This window comes from Terrapene carolina, unplaced genomic scaffold (assembly GCF_002925995.2).
Source record: "Terrapene carolina triunguis isolate 2854851 unplaced genomic scaffold, T_m_triunguis-2.0 Scaffold22, whole genome shotgun sequence".
NCBI classification, from domain to species: Eukaryota; Metazoa; Chordata; order Testudines; family Emydidae; genus Terrapene; species Terrapene triunguis.
In genome coordinates this window covers 10668770-10690424 of record NW_020664373.1, presented here as the reverse complement: position 1 = coordinate 10690424, position 21655 = coordinate 10668770, and the positions used below count along the sequence as shown (strand labels likewise).

General features: G+C 38.4%; 1 protein-coding gene across 3 annotated transcripts in view; it reads left to right on the top strand.

The window, feature by feature from the left end:
• LOC112103836 (CTP synthase 2) overlaps positions 1-21655 on the top strand; it is a 133347-nt gene that overhangs the window by 42928 nt on the left and 68764 nt on the right. For all 3 annotated transcript variants that reach the window (XM_024195798.2, XM_026648673.1, XM_026648669.1), the window contains exons 10-14: positions 293-425; positions 7333-7421; positions 8573-8667; positions 9855-9917; positions 10700-10743. In XM_024195798.2, the coding sequence (XP_024051566.1) occupies positions 293-425; positions 7333-7421; positions 8573-8667; positions 9855-9917; positions 10700-10743 (424 nt within the window). The remainder of the gene's footprint in view (positions 1-292; positions 426-7332; positions 7422-8572; positions 8668-9854; positions 9918-10699; positions 10744-21655) is intronic.

The window sequence follows — 21655 nt, the reverse complement described above, 5'->3', positions numbered from 1 at the left end:
GTAAGGAAACAAAGAAATCTGCAGGGGACATAAATTCTGCACATGCGCAGTGGCGCATAATTCCCACAGGAGTAAGATATGAAAATGTAGAAAAACATTCAAAATATTTAATAAATTTCAATTGTTATTCTATTGTTTCACTGTGTGATAAAAACTGTGATTAATCTCGATTAATTTTTTTAATCACAATTAATTTTTTTAAGTTAATCGCATGAGTTAACTGCGATTAATCAACAGCCTTAGTTAGAATGCATAATACGAGCATAATAATTAGAAACCTTGCTTTTGTCAGATATGAAAGGTTGCAGAAGATGTGCTCCATAGCTCTGGTTGGCAAGTATACGAAACTAAGTGACTGCTACGCATCTGTTTTCAAGGCCTTGGAACATTCAGCTTTGGCAATTAATCACAAACTGAATTTAATGGTGAGGATCAATCTCTCTCAGTTTCAGGAATGTTTTAACATGTAATGGTTAGCTTCCATCGCTTAGGCAAATGTAATATTAAAGTGTACCTTAATTGGGACTTATATATACAGGTGTACACAAAATGACTGGATATGGTTTTTTAAGGAGTATGAGAGATTTCATTTTTATTTTATTTTAGACTACATGTATCTGAAAGGGACACTGCAATAAAGGCCCCTAATTGGATTTGCATTGCTGGCACATGATGGCATATATCACATTGGTAGATGTGCAGGTGAACGAGCCCCTGATGGTGTGGCTGATGTGGTTGTACCTTGAATAGATATGTGGACAGAGTTGGCAACGGGGTTTGTTGAAGGGATTGGTTCCTGGGTTAGTGTTTTTGTTGTGTGGTGTGTAGTTGCTGGTGAGTATTTGCTTCAGGTTGGGGGGCTGTCTAAGTGAGGACTGGCCTGTCTCCCAAGGTCTGTGAGAGTGAGGGAATGACTCTCAACTGAGTCTAATTAGTTCTGTCCTTAAACACTGGAGTAGGGAAGATCAAATGGTTTCTAGAACTCTTTAGATAGAGTCCAAATCCTTTCTCTTCTTCACTGGGATTTGTCACCCCATCCCCTACTTAGTGAGTGAGGTTCAGTTTAGGGTGACCCCTCAGTCAGGGCAGGCTAAGCACAGTTCTGCTGTCCTTTACTCATACAGTAAGGACAGCAACATTTCATTACCATTATTGTGGCTGAGAGAGGTGCTCATCTACTATAGTTATGGGTTAAATAGAAATACATAGCTGGATAGATAGAACTTGCCTATATTGTTATTGTCCCTAGACAATTTGTTCTTAGAATTTAATATCTGTATATTGACTATTGCAGATGTATAATCCTTTTTTTTTTTTAAACTTTGGTGAATTTTTTCTTCAACAAACCAAATTTTGGAAGAAAAACGGCTTGTGCATCTGCAGTACCCAGTTTACAGATATTAAATTCACCCCTCTAATTTAAAAAAAAAAAGCATATCTATAGGGGCCTAATCTTTGTAATGGACCACATGCCAATGCTCATTTGAAAACACAGCTGTTTTTGAGCTGCAGAATTACGAAATAGCATCCCAAACAGGTAAACATTTTTTGCACTTACTATTTAAATGACCACAAATTGATTTTCTTGGAAATTTGCACTTTGTTGGAAGCCTGATAAGTGACATGTCTGTCAGGAGCAAATTGAACAGCAGAGCTAAACATTTGGAGTAAAGCAGGATGATAATAGTGATGCTAGAAGATTTTATCTAATCTCATCCATCTATCTTCTGATGTGACATCTTCACCATGATATTAAAGCATCTTTCCAATAGTAAATAACAATAGTAGATGTCACTATATAACAACCTCCACCTCTTAAAATAAGTCTGCATTCCGCATTGAGTTCCCCATTTCAGGTAGATCCCTCCACTCTTTTTAGGAAGAATTCCCCCTCTCACCAGGTTCCATAGATTTTAAGCCCAGAAGGGACCACTGTGATCATCTAGTTTGACCTTCTGTATAAAACAGGCCCTAGAACTTCCCTGAATTAGTTCCTGTTTAAACGAGAGCATCTCTTAGAAAAACTTCCAATCTTGATTTTAAAATTGCCTGTGATGGAGAATCCATCACAACCCTTGACAAATTATTTCAATGGTTAATTACCCTCCTATTAAAAATGTGCTCCTTATTTCTTGTCTGAATTTGTCTAGCTTCAGATTCCAGCCATTGGATCTTATTATAATCTTGTCTGCTAGTTGAAGAGCCCTCTGTCAAATTTCTGTTCCTCATGTAGGTACTTAAACTGTTATCAAGTCACCCAGAGGCGATCCCGGCAATTACAGGCCGGTAAACCTAACTTCAGTACCAGGTAAACCGGTTGAAACTATAGTAAAGAACAGAATTATCAGACACATAAATGAATATGATTTGTTGGGGAAGAGTCAACATGGTTTTTGTAAAGGGAAATCGTTCCTCACCAACCTACTAGAATTCTTTGAGGGGGTCAACAAGCATGTGGACAAAGGGGATCCAGTGGATATAGTGTACTTAGATTTTCAGAAAGCCTTTGACAAGGTCCCTCACCAAAGGCTCTTAAGCAAAGTAAGCTGTCGTGGGCTAAGAGGGAAGGTCCCCCCATGGATCTGTAACTGGTTAAAAGATAGGAAACAAAGGGTAGGAATAAATGGTCAGTTTTCAGAATGGAGAGAGGTAAATAGTGGTGTCCCCCAGGGGGTCTGTACTGGGACCAGTCCTATTCAACATATTCATAAATGATCTGGAAAAAGGGGTAAGTAGTGAGGTGGCAAAATTTTCAGATGATACAAAACTACTCAAGATAGTTAAGTCCCAGGCAGACTGCAAAGAGTTACAAAGGGATCTCACAAAACTGGGTGATTGGACAACAAAATGGCAGATGAAATTCAATGTTGATAAATGCAAAGTAATGCACATTGGAAAACATAATCTCAACTATACATATAAAATGATGGGGTCTAAATTAGCGGTTACCACTCAAGAAAGCGATCTTGGAGTCATTGTGGATAGTTCTCTGAAAACATCCACTCAATGTGCAGTGGCAGTCAAAAAAGTGAACAGAATGTTGGGAATCATTAGGAAAGGGATAGATAAGACAGAAAATATCATATTGCCTGTGTATAAATCCATGGTACACCCACATCTTGAATACTGTGTGCAGATGTGGTCATTCCATCTCAAAAAAGATATATTGGAATTGGAAAACATACAGAAAAGGGCAACAAAAATGATTAGGGGTATGGAACAGCTTTTATAGGAGGAGAGATTAATAAGACTGGGACTTTTCAGCTTGGAAAAGAGGCCACTAAGGGTGGATATGATAGAGGTCTATAAAATCATGACTGGTGTGGAGAAAGTAAATAAGGAAATGTTATTTACTCCTTCTCATAACACAAGCACTAGGGGTCACCACAAGAAATTAATCGGCAGCAGGTTTAAAAAGGAAGTATTTCTTCACACAACACATAGTCAACCTGTGGAACTCTTTGTCAGAGGATGTTGTGAAGGCTAAAAGTATAACAGGGTTCAAAAAAGAACTGGATAAATTCATGGAGGATAGGTCCATCAATGGCTATTAACCAGGATGGGCAGGGATGGTGTCCCTACCCTCTGTAATTTCCAGAGCTGGGAATGGGCGACAGGGGACGGATCACTTGATAATTATCTGGTCCATTCCCTCTGGGGCACCTGGCATTGGCCATTGTCAGAAGACAGGATACTGGGCTAAGTGGACCTTTGGTTTGACTCAGTATGGCAGTTCTTATGTTCTTAATCTTCTCCTTGTTAAGGTAAATAAATTGAGCTCCTTAAGTCTATCACTATAAGGCACATCCCCGCCTTCCCAGAACATTGTCCACCTTTCTCCTCACAACAGGCAGGACACCACTCTTAAATACTGATAATAACAATGCCCAGTTATTTTCATCAGTAGATCTCAGAGTGTTTGACAAAGAAGGTCAGTATCATCACCCCCATTTTACAGACAGGGAAACAGAGGCACAGAGAGGTGAAATCACCCTAGGTCACCCAGCAGACTAATAGTAGAGCCAGGAATAGAACCTATGTTTTCTGAGCCCCAGTCCAGTGCTCTGTCCAATAGGCTATGCTGACACATTCCAATTTCTGGCACCTATTTCGGTACAATAAAAGTAGGGATTATGATGTAGTCTCTTCAAAGAGAAGGTGATCAGCAGATCTATCAGGAATAAGAAACCCCTTTTTTTTTAAATTGTGCCCAGCCAGGCAAAATACAGGCCATCTACCACCTATTAGAACCAAGAACAGAACCCTGAACTCCGGACTTTAAGTGCTCTAGCTCCCACACAGTGTTTTCCAAGGATACCCAGCATAATCAAACCAGCTGTTTTAGTACAAGAAGCCAGTAACTACTCTCGGTCAAAATTATAAGTAGGGCACTGTAATTTGCCTGAGATCTACATCTGTTTGTTATTTGCCCATCAGTGCCGTTCCTTGGGTACGTCTACACTACCCGCCGGATCGGCGGGTAGTGATCGATCTATTGGGGATCAATTTATTGCGTGTAGTGTAGACACGATAAATCGATCCCCGATCGCTCTCCCGTCGACTGCTGAACTCCAGCTCGGTGAGAGGCGGAAGCAAAGTCGACTGGGCAGCCGCAGGGCACGCCCCGAGGATGCAAAGTAAGTAATTTTAATTTAATCTAAGATACGTCAACTTCAGCTCCGCTATTCAAGTAGCTGAAGTTGCGTCTCTTAGATTGATCCCCCCCTAGTGCAGACCAGGCCTTAGTCTTGCTGCTGCTTTGGAACCCCTTCTGGAATATGTGTATGTGAATTACACAGTCGGGGGCATCAGAGCAATTGCACCATAAAGACCCTTCCTCTGGGAAGAGCGGTAAATTGACAAGGAATGGTAGATGGCATTAGGATTGAGGTACATTAATTGATATGCTCTGCCTTTATTTTCTCATTTTATTGAGTGGAGCACTACCCCAATAGTGGAGGCTCCAATGACTTGGTCATATCTGACAGCAGTTGCCTTAAGACACCTCCCTGCTACTCCGCTCTTCAAATTAATTCAGGAGAGGCTGAGCAAGCAGCCTTAGTGAGAGATAACATTCTGATAGACACCATAGAGATAAGAAATTCCATCTCTGAAGCAGACTGCACAGCTTGCTCTACTTTGGTTCCAGAGTTTTGCTGCAACAATGCAAGAATCATTTATCATTATTTAAGTATTATCATCGTCATGCCAGATACAGCTTTGCTCCCCAAGTTGTTTTTCTTCCTGGAAAGTTCTTCAGACTCTTTGTGGGCACTTGCTGTTCAGTTGCTGCAGGCACTATCCCTTCTGCCAAAAGACCCTGAAAACGATGGGGCAAATAATGTTGGAGCCCCTTACTAACTATGAAAGCACTGTCTGCTCATTGATAGGTAAAATCTGAGACGCGAGTGAGTCTGTATAAATAATTTATCTCCCAGTTGAGACACTGAGATTTGAATCCTATTTCATTTGCATCGAGAGAAATCCTCCTCCCCCATGTAAAGAGCCAGTGCAAGGCCTACACACCATTTAAGTCCCACTTAATTCCTATTTTGATGGTTTAATTGGTGCTCAAAATCTTGTACTGGCTTCCTGCATAGGGGTGAATTGTATTTATCTATTATTTAAACAAGCCCTATTCACCTTCAACAAAGATGACCAAGGCCCCAATCCTTCCAAACACGTTTAACTTTACATGCACAAAGAGGCTTACGGAGGTTCAGTGGAGCTACTTGCATGTATAAAGTTAAGCATGCATGTAGGTAGGTCAAAGCATGCACGTAGGTTGCACAAGGTAGGCCAAAATCAGTGACAAAGCTTCCACAGAGCCAATTCCACTTTCAGAGCTCTTGCGAAACACCTGTGTTCCAGCCTTTTTGCCAGCAGCTCCTCAGTCTAATCCTGTGTTCTGAAGCAGTTCTTTAATGTAACATAGTGATACCTAATTTATAATACATCATTTGCATATTTGAATGATGAAACCTATAATGTTCAAATACCACCTCTACTCCGATATAACGCGACCCGATATAACACAAATTCGGGTATAATGCAGTAAAGCAGCGCTCCGTGGGGGCGGGGATGCGCACTCCGGTGGATCAAAGCAAGTTCGATATAACGTGGTTTCACCTATAACGCGGTAAGATTTTTTGGCCCCCGAGGACAGCGTTATATCGAGGTAGAGGTGTAGTTATAAATGTGCTGACTTGGTGTATTTGACAGTGAAAGCAGAACTAATTTTAAATGTACCTTTAGCTAGCTTCTCTTTTCAACCATGTAAAACAATAAAACGTACTATTTGTGCATAATAAAAATATGCAGTTATATTCGCTATTGTATCTTTTGGAAAAGAAGAAAATGTTGGATAGAAGGTAATTCTCACACCTCAAAACTACCAGTCAAACAAACCTCAAACAATCTTGTCATTCACCAGTGGTATGTTTTTTCATAGATAAAGAGAAAACGTGTAATTTCAGAGTGGGTGATTTTTATTTTAGATTAAAGAAAATAGCAAAGAACAAACAAACATTATGGGCCAGATCCTCAGATGGTGTAAATTGGTGTATTATTTATTATTTGTATAAATAATTGAAATTGGGACCCCCACTGTGCTAGGCACTATATATACATACAGAATAGACAATCTTTGCCCTGAAGAATTTAAATATAATTTTTTATGGAGGGGGAATAGAGACACAGATTAGGTGATTTGCCCAAGGTCACAGAAGAAGTCTGTGGCAGAGCCAGGAACTGAACCAAGCTCTTTTGAGTCCCAGTCCAATGCCATAACTGCCCCACTATCTTCTTTTCTCTTTCGACTTCAATGGAGCCACATTCATTTACATCAGCTGAGGATCTGGTCCAGAATGTGTGTGTGACTCAATCTGGAATAGTTGCTATCTTGAACTAATTCAGAGGGAGGAAAGTACATAGAAGAGAGACTTACAGTTATAAAGCTACACACTCCATAACGATAGATGCAGCCCTACAAAGAATTCCTTATGGGCTGACCTCTGCACCTAAACAGAGGTCCAGGGGTGCTGGAATAATTTTTATAGTGGGGGTACAGATGATGGAAACCATGTATTTGGTGTTTGTTGTTACTACTTCAAGCCTGGTGGTGCGACAGCACCCCTCGTTCCAGCATCACTGCAGGGGTCCTTGCAGGATTGGATCTTTAGCTACTATTTTTTATGTGCAGATTTATTGTGAGAATCATTGAAAAGTCCTGCAGGCTGTTTTTATGCTATAAATATTTGTTGTACAGTATAGCATTATATTGCTTTTTCTGTGGAATGAAATACTGTTTTGTCATATATTTTTCTTTCTTAGTATATAGATTCAATAGAGCTTGAGCATTCTACAGAAGTTGAGAACCCAGTGAAATACCACCAGGCGTGGCAAAAATTATGCAAAGCAGAGTAGGTGCCATCAAGTATTCTGTATACAAAGTAGAAGAGTTTAATGATTTGTTGTTTTGTTTAATATAAATATTTTCCTAACTGATTTTTCCAGTGTCTCGTATAATTTCAATATCCAATACCATCTTATCTTTCTTCTCATTAACTCAGTACTTTGCAATGTAAAAGCCATTGTGGAAAAGATTTTAGATTTTAAGTAAAAATATTACACTAATTTTAAGTGCATCTCAAATGGCAAATCATATATTACTAAAAAGATTTTGAACCATTCACTATATCAGGTAGACTTGTTTAGGAATTTGGTTTTGTTGCTGACAGGAAGAAATAGCTTCATGATGGTTTGTGACAAGAATGATTTATACTGAAGGAAATAGCAAGTTAAAAAATATTGGGCCAGAACATCAACCTCTGTTCTGGCCTCTTTGGGTGGGATTTTTAAATGTGCCTGCGTGCTTAGGTACATTTGAAGAGTTAGGCATTTTCAAAAATTCTACCCTTTCTGATGTGACTAAAGGATCATTGTCATCAAACATCATAGTAAAAAGTGAGTAAGTAAATGTTGTGCCTGGGCTCCTAAATATTCATGACATTTTTGTAAGGCTGTTTTTATAAGCATCAATCCACTTTGCAAAATTATTAAACTGTGAGTGGCCCCATTGAAATCAATAGAAGTTTTGCGATTGATGTCACTGGGACCAGCAATTCACCCTGTATAATTAAAGGGAACATTTTACTTCATCCACTACCAAAAGGCATCTCTTTAGTATTATTCAGCAGCTATTGTAAAGGCACCAGAAATACAACCCAACAAGTTTAGGGTGAAGGAATGAAGAAGAATTCTGTAGCTTATTAAAGAAATAGGAATTTCACTGGAGAGGATGTAATTACTTTATTTCAATTTGGCTAGAACACTGACGCAGATGTTCCAAAACTTGAAATAAGTCCAATGGATTTTTCATGTTGATGAGGTACATTTCTCATTAAAGATCACCCAGAATTGGCACCTTGGATTATACAAAATGTGGTGCCCCTTAACACCACATTTATTTAATTTTAACCTGACAAGACTATCCTCTAAGTGACACACGGAGACTTTCTTTTTTTTGTCTTATTTTACATCCCAATCATTTTATGTATGGATTTTATTACAGTGGCATTTTGGTCCCAGGCGGGTTTGGATTTAGGGGAACAGAAGGCAAACTCCAAGCAATATCTTGGGCAAGAAAAAAGAAAAAACCTTTTCTTGGTAAGATCTTTCAACTAAGGAAATATTACTGGGTGTTGAAGATATGTAGAGAGAGGTGGTTAATTTTTATAAAACTAAGGTAGGTGTTAAAATAGGATCTAAAATCTACCTGGCAAAGTTGCGTGGGCCTCATTAAAAGGTAAGTGGTTTCTGACTCGAGTCAGCATTCAAGTTCTATGTTAGAGGTGCTGACTCTATTATTTGTTGTTTGTTTTGCGATATCACCTAAGAGCCCCAGTCACGGACCAGGCCCCCTTTGTGCCAGGCGCTGTATAAACACAGAACAAAAAGACAGTCCCTGCATCAAAGACCTTAGAATCACCTTAGTTAGTTCATAGATTTTATATTTGATTTTGAGTATCTTTTTTAAGAGTAATAAATCAGCAACATTATAATTTTAGCTTAATATAGCCCAAGAACATATCCCTTTCAACATGTTTGTTATGTCTGATCATTTTTGTATTGCTATTACTTTTAATTACATATTTCTATGATAGTAGTGTCCAGTTAGGATCTCGGCCAGGTGCTATGCAGACACATAAGAAGATGTGGTCCTTGCTTTGAGTTGCTTAGAATCTAAGGCTACGTCTTCACTGGGGGGGGGGGGGGAAATCGATTTAAGATACGCAAATTCAACTACGCGAATAGTGTAGCTGAATTTGACGTATCCGAGTCTACTTACCCCGCTGTGAGGACAGCGGCAAATCGACCGCCGCGGCTCCCCCGTTGACGGCGCTTACCCCTACCTGTGCTGGTGGAGTACAAGCGTCGATTCAGGGATCGATTTCTACCCGCCGATTCAGGCGGGTAGTGAAGACGTAGCCTTAGATGCATGGTGAATTCTTTGACTAGATACTAGGGATGGGCCTGGCCAAAATCTTGGATCTGAACATACCCAAACTTTCAGCTGTAGCCTATCCCTACTAGGCACATAAAATTTAAAATGAAAAAAGATTATTTAGTAGGACTCTAAGGACATCGTTATTCTGAATAGTCTAGAGTTACCTTTACATTTCTTGTCCACAATTAGTCAACCAGTGTTCAGAATTCCCAGAATGTATGGGTTTGTACATACAAACTGGGTAGCCAGAAATCAAAACTGTGGGTATTCTGAAGGCCGAATTGAGGCTACTTTGCAAATTCTACTTTTTATTGTGTGAAACTCTGTTCTCTTCTCTTCTTTGCAGGAGTTTGCTTGGGGATGCAGCTGGCAGTGGTGGAGTTTGCAAGAAACTGTTTAAACTGGAAAGGTGAGTTCAGTATCCTAGTATGGATTTGGTTCACTTAGAAGAAAGCTTATTCTTTATATGAACTTTGTATTATTCAGATCATAGTATTATGTGTTTAGATCAATGTGAGCAAATTCTAAGAGCTCGATTACGAATTGGACTACATGCCTATGTAAGGGAGTAAGAACTCCCTTTCTACCCCTGTGCAGGCTACTCAGATCTTGGTTTCAGAAGCATAGGAATACACTGGGCAACTCACCTCTATATTCTGTCCCTCAAGCAGGTGGGTAGGTAGTGGTGAGGAATGGGAGGAGCATTGGCTCCACCCCACTACTCATTGAGGAGAGTAGCCAAATAAGTGCAGGGTGGGTAGTAATTTAGTGCTGGCTTAGGCCAGCAGCAAATTGTTACCCTCAGGAACAAGTAGGTATCAGGGGAGGAAGTGTGACTCTGATGAGTCTCTATGAGTATGTCGGCACTTCAAGCTAGGGATGTAATTCCCAGCTCGTGAAGACTCAGCTCTGATCTAGCTGGCACACTAAAAATAGAGTGTAGTTGCAGCTAGCTCAATCAGAGCTAGCACAGATATGTTTCCTTGAGTTGGGAATCACACTTCCTTCTTGATGTGTAGACTTACCCTGAGGCATTGTGCTTCCTGAGGCTGCTCCTGGGGTGTTGTACGTTACACACACGCCTTTACAAGGCTGTGCCTAAGGGCACAGTATAGCCCTACATGCCAACAAAGCTGATGATCTAGGACAATGAAAACGTATGGTGGTTATTCTGAATTTTTTGTGTTCCAGATGCAAATTCTACAGAATTTGACCCAAACACAAAATACCCTGTTGTAAGTACTGATTTGTCTCTTTGGTGTGTTTTCTTAATACCCCTTTTTTGCCTTGGTTAGATGACAGGCTATGTATCTTTTTCATGTGTTGTGACATGAAGAGATGTCTGCTGTCCATATTTAGCATATTTATTGTTTAAATAGGAACTCAGCACTATAATGAAGATGTAAGGGTAATGAAGATATAATGCTGATTTTTATATCAGAGTAATTTGCATGGCCACAGATTGATATAAGCAGAGGATAAGGATTATAACGTAGTTATTGTAGAGTGAAACATAACAAGAAGCTATAAGGTAGGAAAGATCTTAGCCTGAGCCAGCTGGCACAGGCCGACTGCAGGTGTCTTATTGGAGTGTAGACATACCCTTAGTGCTATCGGAGAGAGATCTGGAGAATTGAAAAGAAGAGCCCAGTGTGCATTGGTGACAGTGAAAAAGATAGAAGGAGTACTGTAGGACCTCACTTAAGTAACAAACTGAAAGGAAAAGTATATGCTGCATGTGTTTTTCCCTGCCTGCTCTGTGGTTTAGAAATGGTCGGGTCTTTTGCATATGGAAGAAAAAAGATTTTCTATGATTCTAAGATTCAGGTAGTAGTACGTAATATATTGAGAATGGCAGGCAAATGGAGGGCAGACAGAGTGTGCATGGAAGAAATTAGGGGGAAGATGAACATGGGACTCTCAGTAATAAATAGGCTGGAGAGTGCACATTTGAAGTGGGTGGACAAGTGATACGAATGGGAGAAGAATGATTTACAAAGAAAGCATGGGAGGAAGAGTTCAGCAAGAAAGGATGTGGAAGACAGAAGATACGATGGAGAGACTGTTAAGAGAAGATTGAAGAGAAAAGGACTGGAACTCCAAGACTTATGAACCCCTGGCATGGACCTGAAGGAGCGAAGACTTGTGGGCACCTCTGACTCCATACAAAAGGGAAAAGGTGTTGAGAAGTGAATTGAAGCTCATATCTATGACAACATATTGCTGTTTTACAGAAATATCATGAATCATTGGGTGATCTGCAGCATTTTGATTGCATTAAAGGAGAAGCAAGACATTCATTCAAGTACAATTTATATGGAGAAAATAATGGAATAAGTGTAAAATCTGAAAGTCACAAAAGATTAATGTAATGAATGGAGTTTAAACAGTTTGTGTGTGATGTGCATAACAGCTACTCTGCAAAGCATGTTTCTGAATCTTAATCTGTATAGCGGGAATGCTGATATTTCACAGCTGAACTCTGAGTGAGGCAAAGCGAACCTTCAGTTGTTTCAACTGGACATCTTACCATATTAATACCTGTAACCGTAAAGGCTTCAGTTTAGCAAAGCCTGCATTGTATTAAAATATTTGGATATTGTTTATAGTAATGTACAGAAATAATTTATGGGGGATCAGGTTAGTGAGGTTTGTGAATTATTGAGGCCATAGAGATGATTTCATGCACCGTGAGAGCTGATGAGGGAACACTGTGTCACTCCCATGGTAGCACCCTCAGCAACTCAGTAAGGCTTACTTACTGTACTCCTCTTCTTGTGTTGGCTACTCCTCCTCTGGAAGTTGCTCCTGGAGAATGGGGGTGGAGAAACACTGGTCCAGTAACAGTTGTGTTTTGCTTGTGTTTTTTTTTTTAATAAAAAATTAGGACCATGTGATTGCTGAACCATGCCAATAGGCAAGGATTCTCAGGGGCAGGTGTAGAACTTGGAATTTCTTGTAACTCTTTTTAAATTTACTACCTGTAGTATTGCCAACCTCAAGTGTTCAAAAATCATGAGCTGAACCCCAGAAATCATGAGATTGGCTTAACACTCATGAGATTCTTAAAAATAATTAATAAATGTTGAGTTCTTTTTATTTGGCTTCTGGGATTTGAGCTTGTAACACCAACACTTGAGACCAACACCTACAAGATCTTCACCAAGCATTCTCAAAACTATGATATCCACACAAGGAAATAAGGAAACAAATCAACAGAGCCAGACATGTACCCAGAAGCCTCCTGCTATAAGACAAGCCCAAGAAAGAAACCAACAGAACTCCACTGGCCATCACCTACAGTCCTCAGCTTAAACCTCTCCAACGCATCATCAGTGATCTACAACCCATCCTGGACAATGATCCCTCGCTTTCACAGACCTTGGGAGGCAGGCCAGTCCTCGCCCACAGACAACCCGCCAACCTTAAGCATATTTTCAACAGCAACCACACACCGCACCATAACTACTTTAACTCAGGAACCAATCCATGCAACAAACCTCGATGCCAACTCTGCCCACATATCTACACCAGCAACACCATCACAGGACCTAACCAGATCAGCTACAACATCACCGGTTCATTCACCTGCACGTCCACCAATGTTATATATGCCATCATGTGCCAGCAATGCCCCTCTGCTATGTACGTTGGCCAAACTGGACAGTCACTACGTAAAAGGATAAATGGACACAAGTCAGATATCAGGAATGGCAATATACAAAACCTGTAGGAGAACACTTCAACCTCCCTGGCTACACAATAGCAGATGTAAAGGTAGCCATCTTACAGCAAAGAAACTTCAGGACCAGACTCCAAAGAAAAACTGCTGAGCTTCAGTTCATTTGCAAATTTGACACCATCAGATCAGAATTAAACAAAGACTGTGAATGGCTAGCCAACTACAGAAGCAGTTTCTCCTCCCTTGGTGTTCACACTTCAACTGCTAGCAGAGGATCTCACCCTCCCTGATTGAACTAACCTCGTTATCTCCAGACTGATTTTTGCCTGCATATTTATACCTGCCTCTGGAAATTTCCATTACATGCGTCTGACGAAGTGGGTATTCACCCACGAAAGCTTATGCTCCAATACATCTGTTAGTCTTAAAGGTGCCACAGGACTCTGTTGCTTATTAATTGAGTGTGTCCTTGCAACTATAATGGCCCAAGTGATATTACTGAAATAGAATGCACAGAAACTGTTTTGATCAAAAGTTTTTAGCACTGTGAAGATTTTCTTTTTGAGATTTTTGCTTTTAATTCTAAAGTTGAAGAGGTAAATGTTGTGACTTGATTTGTTTGAAGAGTAACTAATGCATACTTAAGCTATAAGGGAGTTTCCTACTGTGTTGTTGATCTATATCAGTCCAACTATTATTCATCTATTTCATCTTGTTCCATGGTTCAGAGTGATTACAAAAGCATTACTTGGCATTGATCCTGCCGACACACCCAGGAGTAACTTTATGCACACGAGTACTCCTGCTGAGCTCCATGGGTATTCAGAGGGGCTACATGCAGGAGTTAAGCTAATCTGTAGGTATTGCAGGATTGGAACCATAGTGTGCAGTTGATATTTCAGTGCTGAGAAACCATTTGATAGTTTCTGCATACAAAACACTGGTTTATGAGTTTTTTTTAGTGACTTGCACATTGTAAAGTTTAACTACAAAGTTTGTTTTAAACAAAATTGTACCATTTTTCCTTCCCACATGGTGAAAAGCATTATAAAATGTGTCTAGGGGATTTAAATTAAAGTGGACATGTCTGAGTTTCCTGTTACAGTTATTAGCATTTATGTATTTATCCATCCTTGCTTTAGAAATAGTCTTGAACTAAAAACTTTTATATGAATGTCACAAAATAATAATTAATAGTTCTTTTAATCTGTAAAACTCCAAGCACTTTGCACAGATGGGTAAGTTTCATCTATAGATGGGGGAAGAAGTAGCACAGAGAGGTGAAGTAACTTGCTCAAGGTTACCCAGTTCATCAGTGGCAGAACCGGGCATAGAACCCAGCTCTCCTGACTCCCAGCCCAGAGCTGTATCCATCATATCATGCATGTTAGAATTCCATATCCAGATTTTGCAGCTTGGGCCCAGCTCTGCTTAATATAGATTTGATTTCACAAAGGGAATGTGGGCTAGATGAATGAGGGCTGGTCAGGTCCAGAAACTCATGCTATCTAATTCCAGCTGTGTTGATAACTTGCTGCATGTGTTCCATGGTAAGGCCTTTAATCTTTTTGCTTCTGTTTTCTGATCTGTAAAATTGGAATGATAATACCTACTGACCTTGCCTGGCTGTTGTGAGGATTAATGTAGTGTTTGTGCAACACTTTGAAAAAGTAATGCGCCAAGTTGTATTACTATTCTGTGGAAAAATTTTATACTCCAAATAATACATTTAGGGACAAAATCTACACTGGTTTCTTTGTACATTCCTTGCAGCCCTTTGCAGTAAATGTGTTTACACAGGGTGTTAGGGCAGAATTTGATCCAAATGGTCAAAGGCATTTTGTTTTTATTCCCCCTCTTTCCTCACAATATTAAATCAGGTTGTAAACTTTTCTGATGAGCTCTTGCATTGTGGTCTCAGCTTTTATCTGCTGATGCCTCTAATATAACTTTTGTAAAAATGCCTCCTTCAGTACTAGCCTTGAAGATGCTGATTTTATTTTTAAAACTTTATTTTCCATGATATTTCTGATATTACATATGGTATGAAGTGCTCCTGACCTTTTGGAATAAGTAAAATGTAAGCATTTTTTATCACCCTGAGCATTGGGTCAGAAGTGGGCTTTGCGAGTAAGTGACACTTTTATAACACTATTTAATGCTTACTTCCCGTTGCCTGCTTTTTCTATAACTTACAAGAGGTGTTAGTAACACAGTCAAAGTCAGAATTTTCTATTGTATAACAGAGATAAAAAGAAAAGAAATATAGATCCCAGTCCTGCAAACTCTTACACACATAAGTAATTCCGTTTAGTGTTGTGTGATTACTTGCATGCTTAAAGTTGCTCATGTACAGAAGTATTTGCAGGGTTGGGCCCATAGCCAGAATTGAAATAAAAACAAGGTGTATGAAAATACTTTATATTTGGCCAAAAATAGACTACTTGAAAAATAATTTTTCTCCAAGAAACACTAGCTACTTAAGGACTGAAGTGTACACAGTAGTCTATTTTAGGTACCTTATTTTATCTCACAATCTTTAATTTAATCCTCTCAACACTCCTGTGAGGTAGGAAAGTGTTCTTATCCCTATTTTATAGATGGGGAACTGAGGTACGGAGAGACTAAGTGACTTGCCCAAGGTTACAAAGGACATCTGTGGTAGAGTAGGGACTTGAACCCAGGTCTTCCAGGTCCTAAGCTAGTGGCCTATCCTTCTTCTTACAGGGATGCCTTATTTTTAATTTCGTTTCCTTGTCTTTCATTACTTTCTTCTCAATAAGGTAAGCAATAATAATAATAGCAATTACTATGACACTGGAATTTTCTGATGTAGGCTATGTGCAGAAAGGATTAAAAAGAGAATCTAAAAAAAATTGCAAATGTTTAAATGTGCAAAAGTAACTTAATCTGATGCAGACCTGATCATACTCCCAAAGATGACTGTAAATCTGTATGTGACAATAGAGAGGACTGATGCTGCAAGGCTAATTGGGCTTGTGTTGAAAAGAGGAATGAATATGACTAAATATTTATTAAGAGATTGAATCCTACACTCCCGTGATATCAGTGTCTAAGCTCCTATTGATTAATTGAAAGAGGTTAAGTGTTATTTCTATGCAGAAATTGTAATTTGTATCTATAACAAATACAAAAAAGCAAACTTCAGAAGTTGTACATGTATAGCCAAACCAGAAAAATGTCTTACCACTTTTGTGAAAGAGTGAAACCTCCCTTCCTTTAGAGTATTCCCACTTTGAATATTTTTCAGGGCCGCCTCAAATCCATATAAAAAAATGTATATAAGATGTCCCTTCTGTGAGGCTGACAGGAATTAGGATCTGAACCAATAGAAATATTGGTAATTTCATCTGCCCTCTGCAGCTAGGTAGCCATGTACTGTAAGTTGTTCCCAATTTAGGGCCTGATTCAGAAACATGTTTGGTGTTTCCTATGAAGTGTTGAGCACTTTCAACATCCCCTTTCTTCAATGGGAGTTGAAGACACTTAGCACCTTTCAGGATTGGACCCTTAAAGGGTAAAGGGTCAGATCTCCCTTAAAGAAAAGGTGTTTGGAAGTTTCATTTTAGCAAAGAGATCTCCTCTCGAATTGGAACTAGTGTTATAGCTAGCAGTAAGGGTGAAAGAATTTTCACAATAATACAAACATCATCCCACCCAACTGCAATCCAAGCCTGTCTCTCATAGTTGCGGTAAATGTTGCTTTCTGAAAAGTTCCTGGAAGGAGCAAAATGTTACTTTAAAAAATGTAAACAGTGAAGTAAATTTTTGGAACACTTTTTCTTTGAACTGTCTGTCATAAGGCAGAACATGATACCAGCAGAGAGAATGGTGGATGCTCTGCCTGTAGCCATGTACTGTAACGTACTGAGCATCCATCTAATTCATTATCAAATGTTTTATTCTGGGTCCTGTGGAAAATAAATAGAATGTAATCATGGAATTAAATGCTGTACCATATGCATATGCACAAGCAGGACAAACGAAAGATGCCTAAACAACCTTAATTCTGACATTTCCTAACTTTGAGTGCTTGACTTTCTAACCCTAATAATGTTTTTTTTTAAATTAGTTATTAAGTGTAACTTAAAGTTGTTATAGTAAACGGATATCAAAGATATTTTATTATTATATTGTCAATAGCAAGAATATGCAAAAGCTGATTTATAATGAAGGAATCAAAACCTTTAGTGTCAGAATGGTTTAATTAATATATCCTGTTAGAACATAGGACATCAGTGCAGAGGTCACAGAGACATTTGTGATACAGTAGAACCCCAAAGTTACGAACACCAGAGCTATGAACCGACCGGTCAACCACACACCTCATTTGGAACTGGGAGTATGGAATCAGGCAGCAGCAGAGACCAAAAAATAAAAAATAAAAAATGCAAATATTGTATAGTACTGTGTTAAACATAAACTACTAAAAAAATAAAGGGAAAGTTAAATAAAAGATTTGACAAGGTAAGGAAACTGTTTCTGTGCTTGTTTCATTTAAATTAAGATGATTAAAAGCAGCATTTTTCTTCTGCATGGTAAAGTTTCAAAGCTGTATTAAGTCAATGTTCAGTTGTGAACTTTTGAAAGAACAACCATAATGCTTTGTTCAGAGTTATGAACATTTCAGAGTTACAAACAGCCTCCATTCCGGAGGTGTTCGTAACTCTGAGGTTCTACTGTAATATGCGGGCCATATTTGATCTTAGATTTGATATAATTCATTTTGTATGTATACAGTTATGATATTCCTTATAGATTTTTATTTGATTCACCTAAGTACAGCTATTTTTGTTAGGTATATTTTGTGCATGTTATTGAGGAAAATATTTTTTAAAAATAGTAAATAGAATATTGGTAAGTTTGTATTTAACATACAAATCTTAAATATATCTAATTCAGATATTTTACTATATTGAGATGTTTCTCCTGACTTAAATTGAATTGACTAGTATACTGTAGCGAACAATCCTTGCTGGGAGTGATAGACCGACCTTAATGTATATGGCCATATATTCCTTCCAAGAACATGAATTTAAATTGTCCCGTGTGTCAAAGTACTATCCCCACATAAAGCAGGAGCTATATAAAGGCCATTTCCTTACATCATGTTTTTGTAGCATGAAATAAAAATGTTAATTCTAAAATAACTGGGAAGTGGACCTGCTTACAGTGTGTTGATAACCAGTATATAGGAAATACAGTACAAGGAGACCAATCCTTTTACACTAAAGAAAATCTTTATTATCTGCTGATAATGTTATCACAATAAGTAAATCTGTAAATACATATATATATACTTTTTATGAATGCCAAGTTTTTTCTTTCTTCCTTTGCCAGTGGTGGTCCTCCTCCTTTTGTCTTACTGGCCTGTGCCAGTTACACGTTTTATAATGGACACAAATTCTTCAAAGCTGACTTTCCCATCATTATTTTTGTCCAACGATTTAATTATGTTATCGAGAGAAAATGCATCCTGTTTTTATAGGAAAATAATTAAAAAAGTTAAGTAAAGAATTAATGGTCACAGATACTTCCTGATAAGAAACATAGCCCATAAAGTAGGCTAACTATTAATGTTACTATGGAGGTGTTGCTATTACTATGGGATCTACCAGTAAGTACATGGGTGTGTGTGTGTGTGAGATTGTTATATTGACTAACCAAGAAATGCAGTGCTCACAGTCTGCTAACATTGTTATCAAAGACGTACCACTCCTCTGAACAGTGTGGAGCAATCATCTGCCTTTCACCTTTCACTATAGAAGAGCATTCCTAAGAAATAGTTAAAATTCTCACAGTCAGACTATCAAGAAATGAAAATGTCCCCATGTGCAAGAGCCAGTGGACCCAGAACAACCAAAAATGCCAGAGGTTCTTGAACAAATCACTACAGCAAGGCTTCGTTATGACTGGGCTTTCATTCTGATGTAGGTAAATTGAGTTTGGACTATATCACAAAGATGGGGAAAGAAAGACAGGTGAAAAAGCAGTAGCATAGACTCACTGAGCTACAGTGGTCACCATTAAAAGTCAACATCTACCACACTGCTATCTCAGGGTCTAGCCTAGAGCCCACTTATAGTTGAAAGAATCCCACTGACTTCACTGGACTTTGTATCAGGCCCTGAGACAGGACTGTTCCCCCCTGTATTTAGAATACTCTGTATTGTGTTAGCAAAATTGTTTAAATGTGGTAAATCTAGCTAAGAGCATTAACTCCTTTTAGTCCAGTCCGTATTATGAAAATGCAAATGGCATTCTGGTGCAGTGAATTTTCTGAAAACACTCTTGGTAATTAGTCAAATGTATAAAGTAGGATAAACCTAGTTTTGATTGTGTTTTAAGCCACTTTTTTATGTTGTCATACTTTATATCATCTATTTCAGTGTCAAACAAGTTGCACATTTCTGCAAACAGGGAAAATGCTAGAAAAATCTACTATCCAAATTGCAAATAGAAATCATTGATAACACAGGTGAAATGTGAATGTTCAGTCAAATCTGGATTTATTTTCCTCCAAAGCTAAACCGGCTATGACTGATATAAAAAAGTTTTAGTAAGAAGGCACTTTAGCAGATTTACAAGTTTGTTTCCAATTAACTTTTCCAATTAAATAAACTATGACTATAAATTATGATAATTGTTTGATAAGGAAACACTTTTTTATATTTTATGATTTTTCCATAGGCTTAATTGCACATACCGGATCATGTAAAAGATTTTTCTCCATCCAACAAATTGTAGCAAAATGAATAAAGTGGATTTTTGTTATTCACAAAATTCTGGAATTTCCACTGAGTTCAGGCCTTTGACAAAATGCACCAACATTGATTCAACACACCCACATTTAACATCTAAATGTCCAGTCTAGCAAAGAAAACTATTTGGAGTCCGACTGAAGTCAAAACCCAACTCCAGTTAATCTTCCACAATCTGTTCATTCTTGAAACCCCCAAATGGTGTCATATGGACATTTCTGCAGATCAAATGTTGGTGGTGATTTTTTGCCTTTGCACTTTTCTTGAAATCACAGAGAATTATTATCTCCATTTCCATTACAGCAGGGACTTCAGCTATTTACCAGCTTCTTCAGACTTCTCACCTAAGTTCTGATACTTCTGTTTTCAGAATCGAATAATTACCAGTCACCACATTTACCTAATACTCAAAGTCTAAAGACCCTCTGAGATGAATCAAGATACAGTATATAGACTTGGGGGGAATCTTTTATATGATCCAGTTGGTGCAACTTTGCCTTCAGAACACCTTATAAAATACATTAAAAGTATTTATTTCATAGTGCCAAGTTGTGAACTCCTTACAACTATGTGAATAAGACAAGTGGTGGATTCACATACTGATGCTTTGACAATGATCATTAAAGTCAATGGGGGCATAAGGCTCTGCTTTGTGGGATCAGGGCCTATATTTACATTTTCCCACCCATTCCACAGAGAGTACAATTGATGCTGCTTGGGCTACACTTACCTTCAGATATTGTGCAAATTGATTCTGAAGCAGGTTTTTCAGTCCACCAATGGACAGCGCGCTGGTACTACCCTCCATCAATGCATATTGGGTGAAATATTTTAAAAGGTTATCATCAAGTAAATTTTCCATATTTCTGATTATATTCTTGAAGAATAACTGTGAAAACAAAACCCTACATTTGAATGTTGAAAGAGAAGGAAAAAATCAGTGATGGATTTCATTACAGGTATCATGTGTCTGTTTTGGATGAAGAGGGCAAGCAGTTGGTGTAAACAACAATTGCTTATTATAAGTGCAGTCTTTGAATTAGAAATTATTATGTTAACCAAGCAGTTATCAACAGGTGAAAATGAAAAATCTCTAATATATTGAAACTATCGACTAGGTATGTAGGTTTGTTTGATTTTTTTCCTACTGGGGAGATAATTCTGTTCACACTAACATCTCAGCAGGGAATAAGTTATACTTAACTGTTAACCAACCAGTTACAGTGGGCTTTTTCCTCAATATAATGGGTTCAACCCATTTCCAAAAGAAAATGCCAAATTAATATGAGATTTTAAACATGTGTAATAAATTCAGATCGTACTTACCTGACTCACGAAACCCAGAACAACTAACAGAATCCAGCAGGAGTGAGAATTGCGGGGTTGGGACAACCTTTATAGTCTGCACGCTTCCACCCCACCCTGATTATGAAATTTTTCTTTTGTCATTAAAAACAGTACACTAATTTTAATCTTATAGCTCCAATGATCAAAGGTTTTGCATACTTTAGAAAAAAGACTTAATGAAACCAATTTTACAAATGAAGGGGCACCATAAACCCCTACCTATGCAGTTAGATGAGGTTTCATAAAGTCCTTTCTGTGGGTATTTTCCCCCTACAAACTGTGTGTTTTAGTTTTTAACCTCTGCCACACCCGCTTCAGAGTTAGCCTGGGGAAAGC